This window comes from Gracilinanus agilis, chromosome 5, assembly GCF_016433145.1.
Source record: "Gracilinanus agilis isolate LMUSP501 chromosome 5, AgileGrace, whole genome shotgun sequence".
NCBI lineage: Eukaryota > Metazoa > Chordata > Mammalia > Didelphimorphia > Didelphidae > Gracilinanus > Gracilinanus agilis.
Window position 1 is genome coordinate 268,819,781 of NC_058134.1, and position 19,569 is coordinate 268,839,349.

Genomic DNA, 19,569 nt, shown 5'->3' on the forward strand with positions numbered 1-19,569 from the left:
CCCTGGGTACAAATTGAGCTAAAATCATGGCTTTAGAGCAGTGATTCCCAAAGTGGGCACCACTGCCCCATGGTGGGTGCTGCAGCAATCTAGGGAGTGGTGATGGCCACAGGTGCATTTATCTTTCCTATTAATTGCTATTAAAATTAAAAAAAATTAATTTCCAGAGGACACTAAGTAATATTTTTTCTGTAAAGGAGGTGGTAGGCCAAAAAAGTTTGGGAACCACTGCTTTAGAGGGAAATCAGGTTTGGTAAATAGGAGCGGAAGGAAGCTTTCCATATAGGGAGAAGCCTCAGACAATTTTTATTTTCTCATTGATCACTCTCAGTTGAGTTCTTAGGGGCATTTCTAATCCTAAGGGGACAGTGTTAAGATGTTAATTAAGGGAAAGCAGTGCCAATAGGGAATGGTCTGAAGAGAGGATGTAGAGAAAAGGGTTCTGCCCATGTGATAGTAAGAATCAGCCCAAAGCACCTATCTGGTCTTCCTGTTAAAATAAAATTTTTCTAAACTCCTGTTCTGCACTTGTCCATGAAGCCTTCCCTGATCCTTCCTGAAGAAAGTGTTCCCTTTGGGAGATAGCATCTTCTATGAACTTCTTTGTATTTAATCCATAATCTATATTTAGCTTTTGAGTCTACTATCTGCCCTAGTAGATTGTAGGAACCACAATTTAATTGGTGAATACCCAACATCCAGTACAACCCTGCTCTTCACTTGGGTGAGTCTTTGGAGGTGGGATGGTGTGGTGAGAATGAAATGAAAACGAGCCAGAATGCAAGTGGAATTGCAGAGGCCGTTCTCTGTTGCCATCTGCTGATTTTTATTTTTATATCCTTTTTCCTTTATGTTCTCATACAGGTTTTGATTTTCCCATACATTCAAAATCACATATTAACTTTTGAAACATCATATGATTGACATTTACGAATTATCTTACTGTGATTAAACAAAGAAATTTGTCAAGAATTATTCATTACAGAATGGCTTAGTAGGAACTTATTATTTTCAGCCATCCGTAAGGTACAAGAACATCATTTCCTAGTTAAGCATAATGGTTGATTATATTTTAACTAATTAAATCATGTATATTGTTACATTACACTATTCATACCTATCATCAATCAAGGAGATAGTTATGGTAGTTGATTACATCAAATAAGATACAATAATATCAGTCTGGTCCAAATTTTGTTCCCATGACGTTCTTTCATTTTTCACTATATTTTTAAAAGTATGTTTGCTGTTCTTTCTGCTATAAGGTCAATAAGAATGCAGTTCTGGAAGGGTGATTCTGTGCTAATTTGTCATTCCCGTTTTCCTTGTGTTTCACTGTTTCCTTGGTCTGTGGGAGTTTGGGAACAAACTCAGGCCAGGTACTTTCTTGCTGGGAAATTTAGAAACTTGCATTAACTCACTAACTGCTGGTTTTTTGCTGGGCTGATTCTAGGGGAAAATTCTATACTCTGGGGGTTTATTTTGGGATAGTGGGTAGATTGTGACTGTGGTTGTTCTTGCCATGAACCTGTATTATTTTTCTGTATCTCCCTGAGGCTGAATAAGGATATTGATTGCAATAGTTTCAATGCAAGTGAATGTCACTGTAAAAAGAATCACATAGGGTAAGCTGAGTGTGGAATTTCCATCCTCCTGACAACCTGCTGTGCTGGATTGTCAGAGCTGGTGACTAGCTGTGCTAAGCGTCATGGCTTTGACGGCTTCCTGCACAACCCCATTCAACCACCTAGGCCCTTAATCAAGGTTCATTGAGATGCTCATTAGGCAAAATCAGGAAAAGATGGAAAGTAGGTCTTCATCCTCACAGAGTTGGTTTAAGTTGGATAATACAGCCTGCTAAACAGGAAAAAAAATCTTATCAATCACTTAATCTGAATTCTTCATTTTACAAATGAGGTCATCAAGATCAAGACAGATAAAATGACATCTAGTGTCACACAACTGGTTAGTGACAGTCAGAATTAGAACTCAGGTATGGTTCTTAGTTCAATACTTTTTCCTTTGTTTCACCATTGATTAGTCCAATAATTTTTTTTAAACCCTTACTGGGGAAAAGCTAGTAGTCATAAGATTATAGATTTTGATCTGGAAGGGACCCAAAAGAGTTTTTATTCTAACTCTTTCATTTTACTAGCTGAGTGACCCCAGACAAGTCACTTACCCTCTGTCTAACCTCAATAGCAAGGTGGCATAGTGAAGAGAATGTTGGCATTGTAGTTAAGGAGTCTCGAGTTCAAATCTTGCTTCAGATACTTATTTACCTGGCCCTTGGCAAGTCACTTAACTCCAATTGCCTTGCCCTTTCTGCTCTTCTGCCTTGGAACCCAATACATGGTATTGATTCTAAGATAGAAGGTAAGAATTAAAAAAAAAACACCAAATAAGTACAAGGTAGCTTAAGAAAGAAAGAGCTAGAGGGTTAGGTGTTTTGCAGGAACGGGAATGTTTTTACTTACGTAATATCTTATGGGAAACGTGTGGGTAGTAGGTGGTAGAATGGGTAGAGTTCTAGACTTGGAGTCAGGAAGACTTGAGTTCAATTTTTGCCTCAGACACATACTAGTTTGTGTGACTTCTGGCAAATCAGTTAATCAATAATCATTGATTAAGGCTGACTATGTGCCAGGCAATGTACTAAGCACAGGGACTAGGAAAAGAAGAAAACAATCTCTGCCCTCAAGAAGCTTGCCATCTAATGAGAGAGATAAGATACAAACAAATATGTACCAAGCTATATACATGATAAATAGGAACTAATTAGAAGAGGGAGGGCAGAAGAATTAAATGGAGTTGGGAAAGGCTTCCTATAAAAGAAGGGATTTTAATTGGGTTTTATAGGAAACCAGAGAAGGCAGTTGGCAGAGAAGAGGCAGGAGAACATTTCAGGCATGGGGGATAGCTGGAGAAAATTCCCCAAATTGGGAAACGCAATGTTTTGTCAGTGGAAGATATGGGAGGCTGGTGCCACTGGATCAAAGAGTATGTGTGGGTACAATGAGGCATAAGAAGATTAGAAAGAGGTTATGAAAGGCTTTGAATGCCAAACAGAGCATTTGTAATTGATCCTGGAAGCAATAGGGAGCCACTGGAGTTTATTGAGTAGAGGAAGGGCATAATCAGACCTACGTTTTAGGAAAATCACTTTGGTGGCCAAATGGAAAGTGGACTGGAGTGGGGAGAGATTTGAGGCAAGCAGACCCATCAGTAGGCTATGGCAGTGATTGAGGCATGAAGTGATGAGGGCTCATACTAGAGCGGTGACAGTGTCAGAGAAGAGAAGGGAGCAGCATATTCTAGAGTTGTCCCAAAGGTGAAATCAGCAGACTTAGAAATGGCTTGAATCAGAGTGAGTAAGAAACAATGGGGAATCTAGGACATCTGCTATGCTTTGAGTCTGAGGAATAGGAGGATAATTGGTTCTTTGGGTGTGTTCTAGAAAAGGAGTCAATCAAGAGTACCAAAGAGGAGCCTGTTACAAGAAAGGCTAGATCCAGACAGAGCAAAGATTTTCTCCTTCATGTATGTACAATGTTCAATTTTTTATTAAAGCTATTTGTGCTTAGGCTGATTTCCCCTATTAGTTTGCATGTTCGATGATGATAAAAACCATGTCTTGTTTATTTTTGCATTTCTTTAGGGTCTATCCACCCAGAAGGGGCTTAATATGCATAACAAACATTTCTTGAAGGAAGAAACAAATGAGTGGTTGGACCTCAGCTTATGATTGAGAATTTTCACAACCAGCAGAAAATATGGTAGTGGTTTTCCTTGCCGTTCTCTAGATTAGTGATGCTGCTTGAGATCGGATATATCATCATTATAACCCTTACGAGGTGTGAAAATCTTAAGGGCTGGAAGAATGTAGTATGACCAACCAGTCTGGAACTGCCAGGGCTGGGAGGAGGAGGGGGATTCTGAAAGTTCTCCCCAAAGAGAGGGAACTTTATGAGTCAAATTCTGATAAATTTTTCTCCACGTAGATGCCCATTTTCCTCGGGACACCTGATGTCAGGAGTTTCGGGAGATCGGCAGTGGGGGGGGAAGTATCCATTCATTGCTCCATGATGATGACTCATAATAGTCAGAAGAAATCTAACCCATGGATCTGGTTGGAAGAATTGAGTTCCAAGTCCCTCAGTCCTAAAGCAAATGCTGATTGTAGAGGAAAAAAGTGAGCTTCATCTGTCAGTCAAGACGTTGAATACTTATTAATGAAAGAGGTTAGAGAAATGAGATATCATCTCTCATTTTGCTGACTCTGTGTAGCATCATGGCCAATTTTCAGGAAAAACATTTTGCTGAAGAGAAACTGAGTTTGCAGTCATCTGTTTTAGTAATGTGGTCTCATTTAGGCTACTGGTGGCTTTGCAGAACTTTCCAAGGATAGCTAGGGGGTGAATTTCCTTTTTTTGTTTCAAAAGTGGCTAAAGGAAAAGGTGTGAAACCTTTGGTTTTACATTCACAGTAAGGTGACTTGCAGGCAAAAAAAAAGAGAGAGAAAGAATTTTTCTTGTGTGGCAAACTTGACAAGAAAAATCTTTTATGATAATATACTTGTGGTTCTGTCCCTCAGCATCACAGATGGGTGAAAATCTACTGTCAGCAAAATGAGGACACCTTTGAATTTGCAGAAACCCTACTATTCTCCTTTGGTCCTGCAATGATCTAAGTTTTGTAAACATATGATTAGCTAGGCTGGAGGAAAGAGGATTGAACTTAAGAGTCCCAGTAATTGGGCTCAAGCTCCAACTCTCCTATTTACTATCTATGTGATCTTGGATAAGTTACCCTTAAGCTCCAGTTTCCCCATGATATAAGATTATACTTCCTGTGATTTCATTTGGCATAAGGAATTTCAGAAGAGGAGATTCCCCTCTCCACCAGAAGTGGGCTCTGACTCTGAAGTTTATAATTTTAGAGAGTTGCCTGGGGTATTAAGAAGTTAAACCACTTACTCAGGATCAGCACGTGTTAGACATAAGCCTTAAACCTAATTCCTGATTCCAAGTCTGACTGGTTATCCGCTATTCCAGTGATGATAAACCTTTTAGAGACTGAGTGTCCAAACTACACCTGCATGCCACATGTGAGCCACCCCCTTACCCAAGACAGGGGAGGGAGGAAATGCTCCCATTGGGCTGCTAAGCAGAGGGGTGGGTGATGTGAAAAAAATGTCCTCAGGTGCAGCAGAGAGGGGGAAGGGAACAGCCCCCTCTGGCATGTGTGCCATAGGTTCACCAACTTGGCACAATTCCATTCTGCGTCTCCTAAGATTATAGGAAATATCTTTCTATATGTTTATAGGTATAAGTATAGAAGGAGATCTAGGCAGCCCAGTGGATAAAATGCTCAGCCTAGAGTCAGGAAGATTCATCTTTCTGGGTTCAAATTTGGCCTTAGACAGTTACTAGCTGTATGATCCTGTGCAAGCCACTTAACCATGTTGGCCTTAGTTTCCTTGTCTGTAAAATGAGCTGGAGAAGTAAATGGCAAAATATTCTAGTATTTTTGCCAAGAATGTCCCAAATGAGGTCACAAAGAGTTGGACATGATTGGAAATTACCAAAAGACATGTCTTTAGGTATCAATGTTCAGAGATTAATATATCTGTCTCTCCCTCTACAGATGTCATATTCATATGTCTCTCTGTATATGTATATATGCCATTTAAAATTTATATGCATAAAGACAGAAATATCTACTTTTTAAAAAATTGATTAATTAAGAAAAATTTTCCATGGCTAAATGATTCATGTTCTTTCCCTCTCCTCCTTCCACCCCCCTCCCATAGCCAAAGTACAATTCCATTGGGTTTTACATGTGTCATTGATCACGACCTATTTCCATATTATTGAGAAATATCTATGTTTAAGGTATCTATCTAGCTATCTGTCTGTCTGTCTGTCCATCCATCCATCCATCTATCCATCCATCCATCTATCCATTATTCATCTATCTATCTATCTGTCTGTCAGTCTGTCTGTCTGTCTCCTTTAAGAGACTGAAACTTTAAGGGGACTAAGACTACCTGATTTTATATCTATACTACTAGCATGCAACATAACCTCTCCAAAAAGCACTTAATGTTTAATCAACTAAAGTATCTATTTATAATTAAATCTATAGCTATCTTTAGAGATATTTATATCCATAGAAGTCTGTATTATAATTTTAATAGAGGCAACATGGGTTTTGGTCAGATATCTGACCTTGGAGTCAGGAACTGAGGTCAACTTCTGATACATCCTAGCTACTTGACTCTGGGCAAATCATTTACTTCACTCCTCTGTGCTCTACAAAACTCTAAAATTATAAACTCCAGAATGGGAGCTGGCCTCCATGGTGAGAGGAAGTTCCTTCAACTGAAATTCTTTAGACCAAGGTTTTGTATGTATGTATATATGAATATCTATATGTATGTTTGTTTCTCTCTAGTTCTCTGTTTCTCACTTTCTGTTTCTCATAGTTAGAAAATGCAGGAGCTAGGGAATACGTTGGTTGAATTCTCTCTCTTTCTCTGGCTTCATCACTGTCTCCCTCTCTCTACTCATCATACTGACCTCTTAATCACAGACTTTCTTGGATTTATTTTGCCATTTGCAAGAAAAAATAAAAACAATTCTTCCACTCTGTCAGGACAAGATTGCCCATAGGTTAGACCAGAATTTCCTTTTCTGCTTATTACCAACCACAAACAAATTTTCAGTTTATGCTGCCAATGAAGAGCTACCCTTTACCTAATGTGAAGCTGGGGGTGGGGTGTAAGGAAAATTTTCAATCTGGAGCTTGAGAAGTAAAAGTACATTTGAAGGATCCCTCAAGAATGGTATACAGCTGGTGGAGACATTGAACACCGTCACCCTAAGAATCTGAATTAGTTAAAGGAAACTAATGACAAGTCTGAAATCCCACAACACCATCTTTCCCTCCCTCTCTTCCTCTCTGTCTCTGTCTCTTTCTCTCCCCCTAATTATCTAACTATATATCTCAGCTACATATTTATCTGTCATCAATCTATATAGATGTAATTTATAGAAGTCTAAATATAGAGATAATAGCTTATCAACACACCCTCTCACCCTTTTTCTATTTACCCAGCATATTTGCTTCACAGTATTTACTCGTGGAAGGCCAATTGGAGAAATAGGGTCTTTGATAGGGTCTTTTATCTGGATTCCTATCATGATCAATATGACTGATGAAGCTTTGTAGTTTTCAACATTTACTAATCATATCTATATCATAGAAGTCAATTGATATGCTATTTCCAGTCTAGCCTCTCCTCAATTCATCCTTGATAAAGTTCTTTAGTTTCTATTCCTAAAACACAAGTCTGACCATGCTTCTTTCTTAAGACATTTCAGTGGTTCCCCATTGCCTCTAATACAAAATATATTTAAAGCCTTTCACCTCATGGTTTCAACTTATGTTTGAAGATTGATTCTATATAACTTTCCTTCATGTTCTATGCTTTTCAGTTAAAAATTGATGCGATGCCTGTACAAGATGTTCTATTTCCCACTTCCATGTCTTTGCCCAAGTGATTCCTGATATCTGAAATGTTCTTACTTCTCCCTTCTGGTGACATAGCTCAATTCCTAACATCTTCCTTGATACCCTCAGTTATTAGAACTCTACCAAATTTCTTTGTCTACATTTTCTATTTATTTCACTATACTTATTTGGTTTTTCTATATTAGAATTTGAATTCCTTGAAGTGAGGTAGTATTTTGCATTTAATTTCATATCCTTGTATGGAAGAATGGAAAGAATGCTGTATTTACGGACAGAAGACCTAGGATCACATCCTGGCTATCACTTACCATCTGTATGACCATAAACAAATCCCATAGTTCCTTTGGATTCCATTTTCCTCAAATGTAAAATGAAGGGTTTGGTCTCTGTGCTCTCTTTTAGCTCTGTGTTCCTAATTTATAGAATTGTTTTTGATAATACCATGATTTCATTGTCATAGGGGACTCCAAGGTGAGGAAATTCCATCTACTACTGCAGATTAATACCCACTCTAAAACTTTTAATGACTTGCCTAAGGTCACTGACCCAGGAAGAGGAACTTGAACTCATTTCTTCCTGACACCAAATGCCAGCTTTCTATTTGTTCACAACTTGTTTTCCTTAAGTCCAATCTACTTTGCCTAGGATTTAAGTTACTGGGTCTCCTAATTTAAATACCTACACTATGGAGGCATTCATATCTAATGTGGCCTGCACTAAAGTATTACTCCAGTGCCTCATCAGGGTATGGAGACAGCCATGGGTCCTCATATTCTATGTCAACAGAACCCAGGCTTTTGCTGCTCCTAGCAAGCTGATAAAGTTTCTTTCTTAATTCTTTGCCTTCCATTTTAGAATCAGTACTGCATATTGGTTCCAAGGCAGAAGACAATAAAGGTGAGGCAATGAGGATTAAGTGACTTATCCAGCATCACACAGTTAGGAAGTATGAGACCAGATTTGAATGCAGGACCACTTGTGTTTAGGCCTGACTCTTAGACCATTATGCCACCTAGCTGTTCTCACTGATAAAATTTCAAGTACAGATTGGCTTTTAGTTTGTTCATCTGAAAACCAGTCCAAGTTGGGGAAAAGGCTCATGACCAGAAGGTTGGCCACTGTGCAATGACTTTTTTTTTTGGCCACAGATTAAGAAAAAAATTATTTTCTTTTATTACATGAAAAAACAATTTTTCAACATTCATTTTTTAAAAAGTTTTGAGGTCCAGATTCTCTCCTTTCTTTTGACCTTCCCTCCTTCCTTGTGCTCCCCTCTCCCTGAGATGGTAAGCAGCCTGATCTAGATTTTACATGTTGACCACGGAAATGAGTGAAGACTGCCAATGAAGATGTAGAGGGTCATGATCTCCACTGGTAGAGAGACCCCCACAGCAATGAAGCGAAAGGATCTTTACAAAACTCTTTGAACTAAGTATGTTGTGTGTCTAATGCAAAGTCTTAGAGAAGGAATATTTTTCATAACATGATACTGGAATGGAATATTGGGAGAAATAAAAGATTTTTACTTTTTGCATTTGTAAAAATAAATGAATAAGTACCTCGTCCTTCCTTCCTCTCATTCAAGGGAGAAAGAGATAGATATTTCTAATGAATATAAAACTTCTAGAGCTTCTCTCTGTGTGTGAGTATATATTCTGTAGGAGAGGGGGGAAGAGAGAAAGAGACTCATTTAGCAGTTTGGTGAAGCATTTGGATTCCTTCCAGGAAAAAAAAATTTAAATAATTGAAAGAATTTGTACATTTAAATTAAAAGTTAGTGAAAATAAAGGTGCAGTTTTCCCCCATCCAGATTCATGAGCCCCTTGAAATCTGTAAATATACCCCAGTTTGAGAACCTTTGTTGGAATGTCTGGAAGATGGTGATGAATATTCTATTATTCAGCTAATTCTAAAGGCTCTGTCATAACGCTGACCCCTTAACCACAGTCTTTCTGGGGTTTTTTTTTTCTCCATTTGCAAGAAAAAGTCAAAAGCCCTTCCACTTTGTCAGGGTAGGATTGCCCATAGGTTAGATCAGAACTTCCTTTTCTGCTTATTACCAACCACAGACAAATTCTCAGTTTTTGTGTTGCCAATGAAGAGCCACCCTTTCTCTACCTAATGCGAAGTTGGTGGTGATGGGGGGGGGGTTGGTGCATGGAATATTTCCAGTCTGGAGCATGATGTGAAATAAAAGTGCTTTTGAGGGAACCCTCAAGAATGATGCACTTGGTGGAGACAATGAGCATCTTCACCCAAAGACCCTGTGTTGGTTAAAGGAAACTAATGACAAGACTGAAATCCCACAACACCATAGCTATTAATAACCTCAACTAGCATCACTGCCTATCTCACACCATCTCATTTTCTAAAACTTGTGAAAAATTGTGATGATGACATTCAACAGCCACGTATAAATATGAGCAGCCGAAGGAAAGAAAGTACATTCTTCCCCTAATCATCAGCAAGAGTGCTATTAGGAAGGAAGAGTTAATTCATCTAAGTGTGTTGGACCCGAGGAACTTCTATACGAAGAAGCACTTTGTTTCTACTCTTCCTGTCTAGCTACCTTCTTGCTGAAACAATGAATTATCCAAGCTACGTCTTAGCATCCTGGCTTTGTATCATTTTGGGTTATGCTGGCTGTGTTTCTCAGGCTACTACTATAACAGCAGATCTGGCAACTCTTAATGACTACTTTGTAAGTACGGACTTGAGTATTCTTCAACTTCTCTCTGTCCTTTGATATCTCGCTTGTTCTTGAAAATGGCTCAATACTCATTTCCTGGGTGTTTGTGATGGGTTGGCATAAGTATCTCCACTTGTTTATGTGCTGGTCATTATTCAGCTAGTTTACTCTAATTGAAACAGCTGCCTTCAAGCCACCTCTTTGTGTGGTCTAAATGAGTTAATCAGGAACTAGAATGGATGTAAGAATTTTAGATGGGCACTCTATGAATGTGAAGAAAGATGAGAGCATTGCCAATGCTATTGGGTAGGGGAGAGCCCTAATTAGGAAATGGAATCCATAGTTCTGTCCATGTTGAAAAGAGCAATTGCATGCCATTAATTTCAGTTTCATTGGGTAATTGAGAATTAAGTTAGGAAAAAAAGGCAAATTTAGTAGAAATTAGTCCTGGTAATGGAGAAGAGAATCATGAAACAATGAAAATAATATGGTTTAGAGTTCATGGATTTCCCATACCTGAAAAGAATTGCACTATGTGTTTTCAAGTCATCAAACATTGGCCCCTTCTGGGATAGTTCTAGTCATTTGCTGAATTATTTTGTTGTTGCAGTTATGAAGCCAGCATGCTGCTCTTTTCTTTATAGATTAATGATTATAGCATCTTAGATTTAGAATTGGAAGGTCAGTCAGTCCAACCTGATCATTTTACAGAAGATAAAACCTATCCAGAAAAAGGGAGATAATTTCCCCAAGGTCACCCAGCCAGATAGTAGGTAAAGATAGTAAATAACAAGATAAAAATTGGAAACCCTGATTCTCTGACTCCAAATTCAATGCTCTGTGTTATGTGGAGATGGAAAGCATGGAATCCCTGCAAAGATATGTCTCCACATAACATCTGTCTATTGGATCCACTGGTAACCTTAACTGGTGATTTTTGGTTTGGAAATATTTTATTTTTAAAAATCATTTTAATTTGCAGCTTTTAAAAAACACACACATTTCTTCAAAGTTCTTGTTGTTAGTCCTATATGAGTTTCTTTTGGATCTTTTTTTACCCCTAGACTTTTTTCTTCTCAGGTTGTCATAGCTCCAATAGGAATTCAGCTTCCTGTAGGGTCATAGAAAGAGTCTTGAGTCCTGTGCTCAAGGGGGCAGTGTATCATAGTGGGACAAGTCTTAGACCATTAAAGCTAGTAGGACCTTTTGACATGAAAAGTGACTTAAAAAACAATCAAACAACTTTTGCTATTTTGATAAATTACAATCATGATCCAAGCAGAATTCATTGGGAAGCGGTAACAAATGATAGCCGAGAAAACAGGCAAGTTAGATGAATGGCATGCATTTTATCTCATTTATTCCCCTATTTTTGAATATCTCAGAGACAAATGGGTAGGAGTTGAATGATGGTGGAAACACTACTTTCTGCAATTTGATGGTCTAGTTAGAAAAGTTGAAAAGTCCAAAGAACCCAAATAACTCTTGTTTGCGAATATAAGCAGAACTCATGGGCCTAGTAGGATGTGTATTATATATTTTAGGACAATTCATGACTGGAGTAAAACACATTTACTTTCTTTTTTGCAGAATGCAAGTGTATCCGATATAGCTGATGGTAGTCGGCCTCTCTTCACAAACATGATGAAACGTTGGAAAGAGGTGAGTTATTGCCTTATGTAGGCTAGTTTCACTTTGATTACATGGTCTTATACTCTAACCTTCCCACCCACCCCCTGGATACTTTGCCTCCCCCAACTTGCAGGTATAGGGCAAATCCCTTGGGGGGATAACTTTCCAAAGTCCAAGGTGCTCTGTGTGTTCACATTCCTCAAACTATAGTCCACCCTTTGCCCACTTCCACTAGGAACATTTCTAACATTCTCCATTACTCCTTCTCCCTCCCAGGACAGTGACAAGAGAATCCTAATGAGCCATATTATCACAGTTTATTTCAAAATCTTTGAAATCTTGAAAGACAACTCCGTCATCAAAAATAGCCTGGAAAAGATCAAAGAAGACATGATCATCAAATTCTTCCCTAACAACACTTTCAACAGAGCCAAAGATATTGAAGATCTCCTCCACACTCAGGTAAGGAGAGCAACACTCTCTGGCTGGCTTTCTAAGTAGAACTTGGTTTAAAAAAGAAATGCTCATGGTATATGAATGAACCAACTGAATGATAACTTGTACCTCTTGGGACCGAGGATTTCCCGAGTTTGCCAAATATTAGCCAAGAAGAGCAATCATGCCTCCCAGAGTTAGCTTTAGAAATCATCTTGTGGCATGGATATGCAGGACTAGTGGTCTAAATGTAACTCAGTGAAATATATGATGTGGTGGCCAAAATCTTCCCTTCAAATTGAGGTGATGCTTCTTGTGGTTTGGGGGAAGGTGTGTGAAAAATCACATAAATATATTTCTGGAGAAATGTTGGTCATGATGGTTATCACTGTATCCATGACTAAGGAAAAATTGGTCAACGTAGGGTTGAATTCATTTTTCAAAGAGTGACTAATAACTTGTATATAACAAAAGGAAAATGGAAGGATTAAGGAGGGGACTTTGGTCATTGAGAAGAAAGAGTCTTATTAAGTCTTGTAGGATTCTCCTATTCTAGACGGGAAAGAAAAACAAGCATAGATTAAGGCAATAAATGAACAGTCTTTTGGCTTGGGGTAAACCACTTTAGAGATTGGGTAGGCAAGCTCCATTTAAAAAAAATAATCATGGAATTGTGTAATGTAACACAAAGCTGAGATTTTACTTATTGATTTTAAAGAAGACTCAGATAATTTACATATTATGGAAGAACAGTTCTGGTAATTATGAATTAGTTCCCTAGCCCTGACATTAGGTCATGGAAATCACAGTGTTTCCATCTTTTATTTTTTGAAAAGGACCAATGACACCATGGGGTGATATCTTGATTTGCTCATGAATTGGACTTAAGTGAAGCAGAGTTGAGCTTGCAGTAGGAACTCCCTGCTTCATAAGGAGTTCATTCTATTCTAAACAGCTCCAGTTATGAGAAAGTTCTTCCTTTTATTGAATCCAAATCTACCTTCCTGTGACTTCCACCCAATACCCTCCTGTCTTATTTCTTTCTTCTGGCACAGTAAAATTATTTTTTTAAACATTCTGCCAGATAGGATTATTTATGTCCTTTTATGATTGGGTAGTGATGGATTCCAAGAAAGGTGGGGACTTCTAACTACACTGGGGACCCAAGGGGACCCCTCTGTCACTGATAGGCTTGAGTTACTAGAACTTTTGTCCAGATCCCTGGCTGTAGTCATGTACTATGTTTTGCAGCTAGTCTGTGAGTTACAAAACCCCCCTAACTGTTTATTGTAATAGAAAGATCCCTGGATTAGGAACCTGGAGGCTTGTATTTATCTGAATCCTATGTCTGTCACTCACCAGAAGTTATTTTCTATCTCTGGGAATCTACTTGATAAATGGAAGTATTTAGACTAGAAGACTTCAAGGGTTCCTCCTGCTCTGATGATCTATTGCAGATTTCTGGAGCATGGGATAGAGACAACAAAGAAGCAAGATAGTAGCATGGAAAGAATGGCAACTTAAGCATTGGAGTAAGAGCTCTTAGGAAATTCATGAGCAGAATAAGGGGAAAAAAAGCTGAAAATTTCCTCCTTTTGTCAAACATGGTGCCCCCTATGGTTAATATGAGGACATACAAATAGTCAAGTTTGCTGGATCCAGGAAATCAGTATAGAAAGCTAGGGAGATAATTAACTATAACTTACAATTTTACGTTTTTAGAAAGTTGCTCTTGTTGTTTCATCAAGATTGTATTAATGGTGATACTGAACTGACTCATTGAAATGTCATTTTAAAGCAATTTAGTAAAAATGTGGGAAATGTAGAATGTTCATGGAAGGGTTGGAGAGTTGAGAATTCATCTCCCTCTCTTCTTCCCTCCACTTTATAGATCATGAAACTGAGAGCTGGAGAAGCAAAATACTTAAAAAAAATCAATACCTTACCAGCAATTTAACTTATTTTCTTCTGGATATCTGAGGAAACCAAAACAGTCCACAAAAAGAGGAATTTTCTAAGGGAAACCTTGTGCTTTTCTTTTTTGAAGGGACAAGTTTTGCTCTCATCTCCTGTAAGCCGGAGAATTTCCTGGTATATTCCTAGTATAATATGATATCCTTATGACTTAGACATCAGAAATTAACGTTACATTTTCTTCTCCTTTACAATAGGTGAATGATTTCAAAGTCCAAAGGAAAGCTATATTTGAACTAGATGAAATCATGCAAGACCTCTCATCCAAATCTCATCTAAGAAAGAGAAAAAGAAGACAGAACAGAAGCCAAAGAACAATCAAACAGTAACCATCCCATCTGCAATTCTCAAATTATTTTCTATTTATTAATATTTAATAATTTAGATTATTTATATAAAATATATATTTTGGATAGAGTGACCAACTATTTATGATATCAATTGTTATGTAATTAAAAACAAATATCTATTACTATATATTCAATTTCTTATTTATGAATTTTATGTCCTACTTCCCCTTTGTCAAGCTATGACAAAATTCCCTTGCCACTTCCTATAAATGGGCTTTTCTGATGCAGATTGCTCCACTTCACTACTGTTTGGAAGACACCACTGTCCATACAGCAGAGTAGAGCAACATGTATTTATTTCACTTGCAAAGCCCTCCAAATGAAGTGACTCTTCTCTCTTAAATCTGCATTCTGAGCCAATAGTTTTTCTCTATTTGATGTTTTGACACATAATACTTGAATGTATTGCTCTTTAAAAAATTGTGGTATCCCAGGTGAATGTACCAGTTATTATAGCAAAGGAATACTATTTAAAACTGAGATTCTACCCAGATGGGAAATAACTCATTGGTTTATATGATTAATAGTCAATATGGTTAAATAAAAGTATGTTTTTTGCAAATATTTTTTTTTCTGTTTCATTCTTACACTGTCACTTTTCATTGGAAAAATGCTATAGTCGAAGGGATATTGGCCTTAAAACTGGGATTTGAGGTCAGGTATTGGATCTGCCATTAATTAATTGTGTTTATGGGCAAATAAATTATCCCTTCTGAGTCTTAATTTTCTTATCTGTCAAATGGAGATAAAATTGCCTATTCCTCTTTATAGTAAGTTAAAACTTTTACTTGAGCCCTATATCTAACATTAAGAACTATTGCTGAGCAAAGGGATAGAGGCCATTGCCCTCTCTCATTTTTTCCTCACAAGGGGTCCCTATGTTCTGGATCTGTTTAGGTGGTCTGGATCTGGTTCAGTTCTGGTAGGACCTGGACTTTAAAAGATAAATTGGTATTATTTTTTTATCCTGAGGTTCATTAAATCCTCAAGCTCCACTGACTCTTTTTTAAAGAGTCTTATCTTCTGCTTTAGAATTAATATTATGTATTGGTTCTAAGGCAGAAGAGTGGTAAGGGCTAGGCAATGGGGGTTAAGTGACTTGTCCAGGGTCACACAGCTAGGCAGTGTCTGAGGCCAGATTTGAACCCAGGACCTCCTATCTTTAGGCCTGGCTCTTAATCCATTGAGCTACTCAGCTGCCCCTTCATTGACTCTTTAATGGCTTAGGTTCATGTTGGAGAACCTATAGCATGGGTGCCTGAAGCATGCCCTAGGGGGCTTCTCCCTTTCCCCCCTCTACCACACCTGAGGACATTTCTCCCATCACCCACCCTTCTGCCCAGCAGCCCAATGGCAGCACTTCCTCCCTCCCCTGTGAAATAGGTAACTGGAATAGATAGGGGATTAGAAAGGGAGACACAGGTACAGCTGGGGTTAAATTAATCCCTCAGCTGGATGGGGAAGGTGTTATGATTAAAAATGATAAAGATTGATATAATAATATAAATTAGTAATTTAATTAAAGCCATGGCCATGCTGGCAAAATATATATAAGACTGCGCCTATCTTTTATATTTACCGCTGGAGACCATTCTCTTTCCCGCTCGCCAGTCAGCTCTTCAGGAAGACCAAGAGGCCTTACTTTCAGATCTCCTCCCATTTAAACTGTCCTCTGCGTGGTGACGCAGGCGTCCCCACGCCCAAAGAACCGGAACTGGAAACCTGTTGGACCACGGGAAATGTAGTTTGATAGTCCCCACGTGTCCATAGAAAATATATATATATATACTTTTAAATGGCATCTTCCAAATTCCAATTATACAAAGGTAACAAACTATCACACACTTAGCTGGGAAATAACAAGATAACAGAAAACAAACACAGTCAGGGAAAACAGTTTAACTCAACAGTGGATTCTTATAGTCTGGGAAGGAGAAATCAAGGAAGTATATATAAAAAGATTTTTAATAGTTAACAAGGGCAGAAAAGGGAAGTAAGAGGAATCAACTGTCATTTAAATCTATGGGTTAACTGCCAGGGAATGTTGGAATGGGAAAATGGCTACTCTGTCACTAACTATAAATAGCCAGCTTGGGGCAGGGCTGATTAGTCAGGGTAAATAGGTATCTCACAGAGCAGTCCACTGGATGGTTTCTAGATGTATCAGGTCCCAGGAAACTTCAGGTATACAGCAAAGTAATCCATTAGGAGTTAGGGAGAATAGGGATTTCTGTGGATGTCCACCAACCCAGAAAGCTCCTATTTCAAACTAATAACTCCTTGGTCTTGCTTGAGGGTATTACAGTAAAATCCAAAGTACAACTCCACAGTTCAAGATCCCAATACCAGTCCATAGGCTGTCCAATTAGTTGCCAAAACCTCAATTCTCTCAAAATCTCAAATCCTCAATTTGCCCAAAGGCAAAACTGCCAGCTTTCAGTCCTTGTGTCCTCAAGCCTCTGCCAACATTCCAGGTTTGGAATTTTCAGCTCCTGCCAGGTTTTGCCTGGTCTGCTTTTGCTAATTTATTATAATCCTAATCTACAATTTTCCTATAACACCTGTCTAGGGTAAGGCGGGGGCTCACATGTAGCATGAGGGTGGCACTTTGGGCACTCAGACTCTAAAAGGTTTGCCATCACTGGCTTAGGTGTTTAGGTTCATGTCTGGAATCTTCCTAAAGGAGGGAGATAAAAAGGTATTCAATGTACAATATAATTAAGTATGGGGCACGTATTTATTTCTTATACACAAAAGAACTGGTAAAGGAAAGAAAAGACTTAGTGCCTATCAAAATAAACTTGAAATAGTACAGTGGTATCTTGATACACAAGTTTAATTTGATCCATGACCAAGCTTGTAACTCAATTTGCAACATGTGTCAAATCAAATTTCCCCATTTAAATGACTGGAAATGCATTTAATCTGTTCCAGCCCCAAAAAACCTTTCCATGGAAGTTTGTTTCTTCCTCCCTTTCAGAACATTTTGATAATGTGTGAAATGTATCATTACACAGCTCCAACACACGACTTGTTGCAATTTTTTCTGGGTGTGTCTTTTCAATAAACTGTTTAATTTTTCCCCCAAATCCTGAACATTTCCTTAATCTCGCTTGTATTGATACCTCATCCACCTTAGTGGCTCCTCCCCACTAAGTAATTTCCTACAAAACCTCCATATGCTGCTGCTGCTGTAACTCCTTCAATTCCTCTGTTGTCAGTTCCTTGCTGTGCTTCTCAGGAGTTCTTCAAAGTCAAGCAAAAGCAATTCAATGCAAATGCTCAAGGGGCCAGATAAACACTGAACTAAAGGAGACAGCCTCCTGTAACTTGTGAAACTGAATATTCAGCAGGCTATCTAGTGGAGGGTGGCAGAAGCTCAGAACTTTAAGCAAAAAAACCCAACCCCCCAAAAAAAAACCCAACTACTCATATCTCAAATTGCTCATGACTTAAGATGCTTGTGTATCAAGGTACCACTTTATTTAGATATTTTACTTATAATTACCATTATATTTTCTCAGGAGGTTGATATTAAAAATCATCAGAACATAAATGCAATTTGTAGGACTGATGACTAGACATTTTACATTTTGTATTGGCTCTTAATTGTTCAAATGATGCCTAGTCCATATCTTCTAAAAAAATTGGACTAAGATCTCAGACAGACACTGAGAGCGAGGATAAACCTGAGAAGCTGCTGGGCTAATGATGGCTAACCAGTTACAGGAAATTCAGAAGAGAAAGAATAATAACAAAAAAAAGAAGTCTTTAACACTCGACAGCTTCTACACAGAGAAAATCCAGACAACCGAGCAAACAGAGGAGGAGAACAAACAACCATGCAGACCCTCCCCAAATAAGGAAAACTCCTCACAACCTATGGAAGAGTTCAAATCTGAGATTTTGAGGAAAATGGAAGAGATCTGGCAAGAAAATAACAGCTTAAAAGGTAGAATCTTGCAACTGGAAAGCGAGGCTCAGAAACCAAATGAACTGATAAGCAAATTGAACACAAGAAATGACCAGATTGAAAAGGAATACCAGAAGATTATGGCTGAAAACAAGAAGATTATGGCCAAAAACCAAAAGATTATGGCCGATTACCAGAAGATTATGGCCGAAAATCAATCCCTAAAGGCTAGAATTGAGCAAGTAGAAACTAATGATCTCTCAAGACAACAAGAACAAATAAAACAAAGCCAAAAGACTGAAAAAATAGAAGGAAACATGAAATATCTCAATGAGAGAGTGACAGACCAAGAAAACCGGTCTAGAAGAGACAATTTGAGAATAATTGGTCTTCCAGAAAAACCAGAAATTAATAAAAACCTGGACTCTATACTAACAGAAATAATTCAGCAAAATTGCCCTGAAGTCCTACAACAAGAGGGCAATATAGACATTGAAAGGATTCATAGAACACCTGCGGCATTCGATCAAGAAAGGAAAACACCAAGAAACATCATTGCAAAATTCAAGAGTTTCCAAGCAAAAGAAAAAATCTTACAAGAAGCCAGAAAGAAACAATTCAAATATCAAGGAGCAACAATCAGGATCACACAGGATCTGGCAGCCTCAACACTAAAAGACCGCAAGGCGTGGAATACAATATTCAGAAAGGCAAGAGAGCTGGGCCTGCAACCACGGATCAACTACCCATCAAAATTGACTATATATTTCCAAGGGAAAGTATGGGCATTCAACAAAATTGAAGAATTCCAGGTATTTGCACAGAAAAGACTAGGGCATAGAATCATTGCAAACAAATGCAAAAGAGCAGAAATAATAAATGTAACCTTCTCAGATCATAATGCAATAAAAATAATAATTAGTGAGGGCACTTGGACAGGAACATCAAAAACTAATTGGAAATTAAATAATATGATTCTTCAAAACCAATTTGTCAAAGAAGGAATCATAGAAACAATCAACAATTTCATTGAAGAAAAT

General features: G+C 38.1%; 1 protein-coding gene across 1 annotated transcript; it reads left to right on the forward strand.

Annotated features, from left to right (window-relative positions):
- The first annotated feature begins 10,120 nt into the window (after positions 1–10,120).
- Positions 10,121–14,595, forward strand: IFNG (interferon gamma). The gene is made up of 4 exons (XM_044679202.1): positions 10,121–10,237; positions 11,816–11,887; positions 12,134–12,319; positions 14,464–14,595. Exons 1-4 carry the CDS (start codon positions 10,121–10,123, stop codon positions 14,593–14,595), a joined length of 507 nt encoding a protein of 168 aa, XP_044535137.1.
- Positions 14,596–19,569: the final 4,974 nt, after the last annotated feature.

Bases quoted from the DNA above. Each gene is read 5' to 3' on its own strand.
- IFNG (XM_044679202.1), top strand. From the start codon at position 10,121: ATGAATTATCCAAGCTACGTCTTAGCATCCTGGCTTTGTATCATTTTG. The intron at 10,238-11,815 runs GTAAGTACGGAC...TCTTTTTTGCAG, and splicing joins CAACTCTTAATGACTACTTT to AATGCAAGTGTATCCGATAT. The intron at 12,320-14,463 runs GTAAGGAGAGCA...CCTTTACAATAG, and splicing joins AAGATCTCCTCCACACTCAG to GTGAATGATTTCAAAGTCCA.